This window comes from Scleropages formosus, chromosome 15 (genome assembly GCF_900964775.1).
Source record: "Scleropages formosus chromosome 15, fSclFor1.1, whole genome shotgun sequence".
Classification (NCBI taxonomy): domain Eukaryota; kingdom Metazoa; phylum Chordata; class Actinopteri; order Osteoglossiformes; family Osteoglossidae; genus Scleropages; species Scleropages formosus.
The window spans coordinates 10,202,995-10,210,646 of NC_041820.1; the positions used below are offsets into that span (position 1 = coordinate 10,202,995).

The 7,652-nt window shown below is 46.0% G+C and overlaps 1 protein-coding gene across 2 annotated transcripts; it reads left to right on the plus strand.

Moving 5' to 3' along the window:
- Positions 1 to 208: 208 nt before the first annotated feature.
- cgref1 (cell growth regulator with EF-hand domain 1) lies at positions 209 to 7,652 on the plus strand. 2 transcript variants are annotated; one of them, XM_029258473.1, is made up of 6 exons: positions 209 to 529; positions 1,100 to 1,217; positions 1,756 to 1,827; positions 2,943 to 3,016; positions 3,448 to 3,575; positions 4,325 to 7,652. In XM_029258473.1, the coding sequence occupies exons 1-6, from the start codon at positions 487 to 489 to the stop codon at positions 4,457 to 4,459; spliced, it is 570 nt and encodes a 189-aa protein (XP_029114306.1). In that variant the 5' UTR covers positions 209 to 486; the 3' UTR covers positions 4,460 to 7,652. The 2 variants fall into 2 exon arrangements, with proteins under 2 accessions (XP_029114306.1, XP_029114305.1); XM_029258472.1 differs by lacking the exon at positions 209 to 529 and having other exon boundaries at positions 724 to 1,217.

The window sequence follows — 7,652 nt, forward strand, 5'->3', positions numbered from 1 at the left end:
GGATTAACACGATTGCAAATATAATAGGTTCATTGATGCTATTTTTAATTTCCGTTAGAATAAATGAGATACGAAGAAGGCTGCGAGGCAACACACACACACACACACACACACACACACACACACACACACACACACACACAGAGTTCCTTGCTCTATGCGGTTGCGCCGCACCGACGGCTGTGCCTTAACCACTTAGAGGCGTGCCCTGTGGCCACGATGCCTCGTCATCTGCAGCAACGTGGCGCCGCGGACCCGCAGCGCGTGGTGCTCGGCGGTACCGCCGGGCGGTTTGGGGAGATACCGGACGCGTGTGGGCGGTACCGCTACCGGGCGGTTCCGGGACGGACTTGACACGTCGCGAGCTCCACGTGTACCCTGTCATTGATCACAACAGAGCGATGCGGCGCACTTAGTCACCGCGCTCGGCGTGGACGTGGAACGGGGACAGAGCCAGACACAGACAGAGAGAGAGACACACACAGCATGAGGACACCTGAGCGTGGACGTGGACACGAGTGTGCGAGGGGTGAGGGGCCGGCTTTTTACTCGCCTTCGTTCGTGGACATCTGGCGCCGCCGTGCTGTGCCGCGTCGCCGGGCGTGTGTTTCCGTGGCCGGTCGGAGCGCCGAGCGAGCAGGCCGTCTGTCCGTGGCGGAGAGCCGTGTGCCTTTTTACTGTACTCTTGTGATGTTATTCTGTATACAGTGTATATATATTTGTGTATTATACACTGTATATAGAGTGTATAATAGTATATACAGTCACAGTGAGTGTGTACAGTCAGTGTATAGATTATAGGGCGCGGGGTCGCCGCAGTGCACCGCTCTCCTGTCTCCACCCGCCGCACGCGAGGTTCTAAGTGGAAAATATCAATACTGTATCATCTGATCTATGCATTTTATTTAGCTGCTGCTGCTGACGTGAGTCAACTCGTCGTAATCCTATCCTGTACTTCTCGGTTTTTATTTCGTAGACAACAGAAATGTTTTGCTGCTACTAATAACAATAATAATAATATTAAATATGGTACGGGCGCCTTGTTTTCATTCTCGTGCTTCATCTTCACCTGCCCTCCGCCCCCGCTGTGCGCGCGCAGGTCCCCCGGCGGAGTCGCGCGCTCTGCCGGACCCAGGCACGCGGACCGCGCTCGTGCTCCTCCTCCTCCTGCTGTCCGAGAGCTGCGTGTGCGCGCCGCAGAACCCCGCATCTGACAGGTGAAAGTGGTCGGAGTGCGCGGCCGCACGCACGCACGCACACACACACACACACACACACACACACACACACACACATATCTTTTGCTTATGTGCGAATGCTTTGTTTGTGTACACGAGGATTATTATTTTGTCTTTTTCTCCCACGGGGCAAATTATTGAAATGCTGGAATTCACTAGTCGCAATAATGACATATCTTGTAGCGATGAATTGTTCTAAAATCCTTCTGTTCTTACATTTCAAATTTGTGTTCTGGTTTTACTGCGCTGACTCAGTAAGTCCCGCAGCAACATAAATCTTCACTAAAACCTTGTGCTTCTGCATGCAACAACTGTTGCGTTGCTTTGCAGCAAAAAAAGGTTTGCTTTGATTTTACTGTCTAGTTTCCCAAAATCCGCAATGGAACGTTTATGAATATTAAAGGAAAACTGATGTATCTTGCAAAATGCTCCTTCTGTGAGGGACACGTGTGTTCCTCTCTATGTAGACATACAGTGCAGAGAAAACACAATAACAGCTGTGATCATATTCTTCCAGGTCAGATGCAGCTGATGGGAGTCCACACCTTACCATGGTTAACCCTTTTGGTGCTGGGGAGGAGGAGCGCAGGTGGTTTTTCTCAAATGAATTCAATCACGACACAATGTCCGAAAAGCACCTGGCACACTAACACGTGCCATATTGCGCGTGGGCTTGTAAAGTGCTCTCGGCGCTGAGTGGATCTGTCGGTGGGCTGCGCCAGATTTAATCGCTGCCAGTTTGTCGATACTCCCTAGGAGCAAAACCTGTTTCGTTTTCAGATCACTCGCACGTGTAATTGTCTGCAGGCATCGCAGCAGCTCTTATGAATGAAACGTGAGGAAATACACTCATGCAAAAAGTCTTACTTGATTGAACACACGCTTCTCTGTTTGTACTCTTCATGCCAGCGTACATTTCCACATGTGCACTAGGAGTATTTTATGTACCTTTGCGTCACGGGGAGCGATGACCTTTGCGGAAGGGCAGTTCTGCCCCTGGAGTGTCTTGGCTCAAGGTGACACCGTTGACTAATGCCTAGCAAGAGCAACTCAACAGCTGTCGTGCTGGCAAAGGGGAGTGCTTCACGCTGTTATCTCCAGACACCCTCCTTCTGCTCCTGGTGGCCACCACTGATGGTGACGCTGCTGAGTGCAAGGTTAAGGTCCGCAGATTAGATTCTGCTCGTCCTTTTACCTACACGCATGAGATATGAGATGATGTAACAGAATCCCTCGGTATTCTCACACCATCAAGGTGCAAAAATACGCATTTGTTTATGGCGGGAATTTCATCTGCGTCACTCTTATTCATTTGGTTTTCTCCAAAGTACAGTGCACAGTGATTGCCGTAGTATTTAGCTGCCGCGTTTATCCGGTGTACCTACCATGCTGGGTACACTGCATTCATTTCCCTACAGTGACTAACAGTGTAATACACACACATACACAAATACAGGCAATTTAGAGTTACAGTTCACCAGAAGCACATGTTCCTGCACTGTGGGAGGAAACCAGAGCACAAACACAGAGAGAACGTGCAAACCCCACACAAACTGAACAGGAATGTATTCTTTAATGCATGTCTAATGTATTCCTTAAACAAGATTTGAGCTGGAGTGAAAAGACAGTGATTTCAGCTGCCAGGAAAAAACAGGTTTTCTGGATGCATCCACTGACTGTAGTAACGCTATCGATTTCTCACAGGTTACTTCAAAGGTACGTTAAAGAAAACCTGAAAGACGGACAGTTAAATCCCGACCTCACCACTTGGGAGCAGGGTAAATATGATAAACTGTATAACTTACATTTACATTTATTCATTCAGCAGACGCTTTTCTCCAAAGCGACGTACCTCTCATAAAAAATACAGTTTGTGCATTACATTAGGAGAAAGGGAGATATAGCTGCAGACATGTGATTCTTAAGTACAGTTAGTTTGTTTCTTTGAAATGAATTTCGAAGACTTCAAATAACCTGAAATAAATTTTGACTTTCTTTTGGTAGTTGTGATATGGTGAATGGACAAAAGATGGTACAGAATATAACAGGAAGACTTATAAAGACAAAGGACATCTGAAATAAACAAAATATCCCGTAGATGATCTAACAGCATCATCTTAATATTTGAAATTTGTGTAATTCTATAAGCATAATATAGAACTGAGCTGTGACACGTGTTTCTGCTCTTCTGTTTGTCACACGCACACAGAGATTTTCTTCCTGTTCTCTCTCCATGACTACGATAGAAGTAGTAATTTGGATGGCCTGGAGATGATGAAGCTGCTGTCTGACTTCCTGTCTCACCGCTCGATGGACCCGCAGTCCGGAGAGTCGGTGAGCTCGGATCGGAGAAAAGTCAAGTCCGCGGTTCCAATCCACACGTTTGCGTGTTAAATGTGTTTTTTCGGGCACTTGCTCTGGAGTAACTGAAGCATCGAAAAATAACAAATGGATAGAAGAATAACATATGGTGGATAGTTTATGCTTTGTAAAATGCACGTGGACTATGATTTCTTACTTGATATTTTCAAGTGGGGGTGCGGTAGCGCAGTGGGTTGGACCGGGTCCTGCTCTTCAGTGGGTCTGGGGTTCGAGTCCCGCTTAGGGTGCCTTGCGATGGACTGGCGTCCCGTCCTGGGTGTGTCCCCTTCCTCTCTGGCCTTACGCCCTCTGTTGCCGGGTAGGCTCTGGCTCCCTGCGACCCCATATAGGACAAGCTGTTCTGAAAATGTGTGTGTGTGTGTGTGTGTGTGTGTGTGTGTGTGTGTGTGTGTGTGTGTGTGTGTGTGTGTGTGTGTGTGTGTGTGTTTTCAAGTGATCCAAAAGTTTGATGCAGTTGTTAGAATGTAGAACAATTACACACATTGCCTGAAACCACTTTCCCAAGCAGGGTCATAGCTTAACCTGGCAACACAGAGTGCAGGGATGGAAGGGAGGGGACACACCCAGGGTGGGATGCCAGTCCGTCACAAGACACCCCAAGTGTGACTTGAACCGCAGACCTACCGGAGAACAGGACTGGGTCAAACCCGCTGTGCCACTGTGCCCCCATAGAATAATTACAGATGTTTTTCTTTGGTTCAGGTGTCTCCGTAGTGGATGGTCTACTGCAGACTCAGGACCAAAATCAGGACGGGCTGCTTGACCTGTCTGAGCTGTTGTCCCCCACCTATGCAGCCAAGCGATGCAGAGAAGAGGTTACCCCAGGAGGTGGTAAATGACTCCGTATCCCCCCGATGCCCCCGCACAGCCTGCCCAGACCAGCATCTCCGAGCAACACCAAGGAGACCGGACCCTTGGAGAGGAGGCTCACGGGGAGCAACTGCAACAACGTCTGCAGGTGGTGGAGCTGAACGAAGCGGAACGGGAGGTGACAGAGAGGCAGGAGGAAAGGAAGGTGCCGAGGCGGTTACGGCAACCTGGGGAACGGGTGCGAGGGCTCAGTAGGGGGAGCAGGAGGTGCGGGAGCACGAGCAGCAGCAGCAGGAGGTACGGGAGACCCAGCACGGAGAGGAGGACGCTCGGGGACATGTCTCTGTGCATGAGGGCAGCCGGAGATGTAACTCCACACCTGGGAGGTGCCTTCACCGCCGCGTGGCTCCAGGGAATGGGAGTGAGCTGTATGAGGAGGAGTAGGTGCACAAAACGGCGTTTGAACACACCGAGTTTCACAATAGCGCAAAGGCGGAAGGATTGAGCTGTCATTCTGGAGACTGTGTTTTTTTTTTTTTTTTATCTTATGGATTTTTCCACTGGGTTTGACTGAAAAAAGAAGAACCTTTACAACCTTCTGTGTTTTACTGTACAGCTTGACACTAAATCACAGTGCAGGGTTTCCCCAGCGCTATGCAGGGCCTGGCCTTGCGACCCGCGACAGTTCATAGCAAGTGGCGCTTAGTTACGAAAGAATGAAGGAGCAATAAGTAATGCGATCAAAATTTGACATTACAACTTGAAAGCGTCTGAAACAACCCTCTGTCATCATGAAATCTACCAAATAATCTTTCCAGCTCAAAGTCTTCTAAGGTTTCTGGGGGAAAAAAACATGGTGGGGGACTGGCTGACTGGTATAACAGTGGTAATATTGTTTGCTAATGAAATGTCATTTTTCTTATCTGCCTTTATGTTAAAAAAAGAAAATAATAGCTACTTTTTAAGTGTAATTTACACTGTAAATCTTCAGGCTTTCTCAAAGGTATGCAAGTATTTTCTGATTGCAGGTAGTCCTTCACTTATGATACAGGCGACTTAAAAAAAAGCCATCCCATCAACCTTATTGTACTGTTTTGGAGTCCTGACGTTTGGTTTTAACATCGAACGTGAATGATAACACCGGCAGGCAACGCTGCTGCCTGGCGCCATGTGTCTGATAGACCCAGTTACTGTGTCTGTTGCAAAAACATCACTACATTGGCTGGGCGGAAAAGAAAAAGCAAAAAACATATTTAGGAATGTAAGTGAAAATATGCGATACTGTATTATACACTAGTATTATTTTAACATAAATAATGTATGAAATTAGTGGGAAAAATGTGACAAAGAGCTATCGCACAATGTAGCATTAATGCATATGGTTTATATATGCTGTATAAGTGGATTTGCAACTTAAGACGACGAGGCCGTTGGCACGAAATCCATCGTAAGTCGAGGGCCGCCTGCACAGTTTGAACTAGGCCTCTACTAACCACTGAAATTTTCTTCTTATGGTCAATGTGGGGTAAGCTCTTTAACTTAAGGTCAACATTGACAATAAATAAGCTTAAGAGTCACAAAAAATTATAAATATTTCAAATTGATTTTTAGCTCTGGTTCCCTCCCACTGTCCAAAGCCATGTTTTGGGTGGGTGATTTGGTGAGTTTAAATTGTCCATAATGTGTTTATGTGTGAGTGAAGGAGTGTGTGTGATTCCTTTGCAGTGGACTGGCCTACCGTCCAGGGTGTATCGTATCTCCCGCTCTTTGCCACTAGGATAGGCTCTGGATTACTGCAACCCTGAGCTCAACCAAGATTGGTTATTGATCATGGAAGGATGGACATTTTAAACATTTCTTCAAGGTCATTAATCATCTTTTCATTATTATCATCTGACACCATCAAAGTTTGGTCATGGACTTTTAAATTGTTAATAATAAGCAGTAATAGAACAGTATTAGTATTTTGAAACTCATGTGATAACTTTAAAATATTTCACGTTACACCTACATTCATATCTGGAGGGCAATTGGTTCAGCTGTCAGTTACAGTACGCCTCCAGTTTGTCTGCATTTACCATGTTGGTCCCGTGTTTGGCTGTTTCTGGCCTTAATGTTGAGTAAAGTTGCCTTCTGTGAGCACCGTGTGGCATACTGGCATCTTGTCCAGAATGCAGTTAATCCTCTAACTGCTTTGTGGCATAGGCTAGGATATTACTGTAATCTTGATTACATAGTAGGTGTATTTGTAGCTGCAACACATGTACTGCCATCTATGAGTTATTTTTTGCAGTTGTTTTGTGCTTCAATGTGGTTATTACCATAAGGATATAAGTCATTATACACAAGAATAACGTTTACTAGGACTCATTTTTTCACACCTAACACCTCAGATTGTTCCCATACCTGTGGATCTTTTGAGAGATTCCACGTTAAATATGCGAACGTGCTGGAAACGCGCGAGGAAAATCAAGCGGTTCGAACCTGGTCCTCAAGGTATCGGGTCAAAGATTAGCGGAAAGTTTGGAACTGCCCAATTTGAAATGCTGCAGAGAACCCGCAACGGCTGCGATCGGCTACTTGGTGTTCCGATGACGTTACGAAACTACGACATGTAGAGAGGGTTAGCCGTGTCCTTAGCGTGTGCTGTCTGTCCGATCTCCAGCCACGACTCATTCGGGAGCAACTGTTGTGCAGCAAGAGTGCTTTTAGAACAGCTACATTTCAAAGGCATTTCCCCTGGCTCCTCATCTTATGAACGTAAACTCATAACTTGTTTATGCCGCCAAGGCCAAAGCGATTTTTACCACTAAGTCGCAAGCAATAAAGCGAAATAATACAGACAAGCCCTTGATTTTATGTATGGCTTAGGTGCTCGAAAAATGTCAGATATAGCTATGATAAATAGAAATACTCTGTAGAACGTTTATTACTTTAAGATGCAGTCAAGTCGAAATTTAAAAATTTGTGATGAAGTGTTCTAAAACGATTCGGTGACATCTTCAGAAAGTTGGGAAACATCACCGTTTATGACACGAGGAGCTAGTTTAGGTTTCCAAGTCGACGTATTTTTCTGCAACAGTAGAATGCAGAAGAAAATTTTAAGTTTTTTTTTGTCCATTTCTATGCTTGTCCAGTGTTGCACCAATTGTTTACTAAATAGCCAGCAACAGTTAACTGTTACGGAGCAGTATATTTCTCATGCGTCGCCATTCATATTCA

Excerpts from the sequence above, each read along its gene's own strand:
- cgref1 (XM_029258472.1), top strand. The coding sequence starts at position 1,027 with ATGGTACGGGCGCCTTGTTTTCATTCTCGTGCTTCATCTTCACCTGCC. Across the intron at positions 1,828-2,942 it reads GCTGGGGAGGAGGAGCGCAG|GTTACTTCAAAGGTACGTTA; the intron begins GTGGTTTTTCTC and ends GATTTCTCACAG. Across the intron at positions 3,576-4,324 it reads CGCAGTCCGGAGAGTCGGTG|GTCTCCGTAGTGGATGGTCT; the intron begins AGCTCGGATCGG and ends TTTGGTTCAGGT.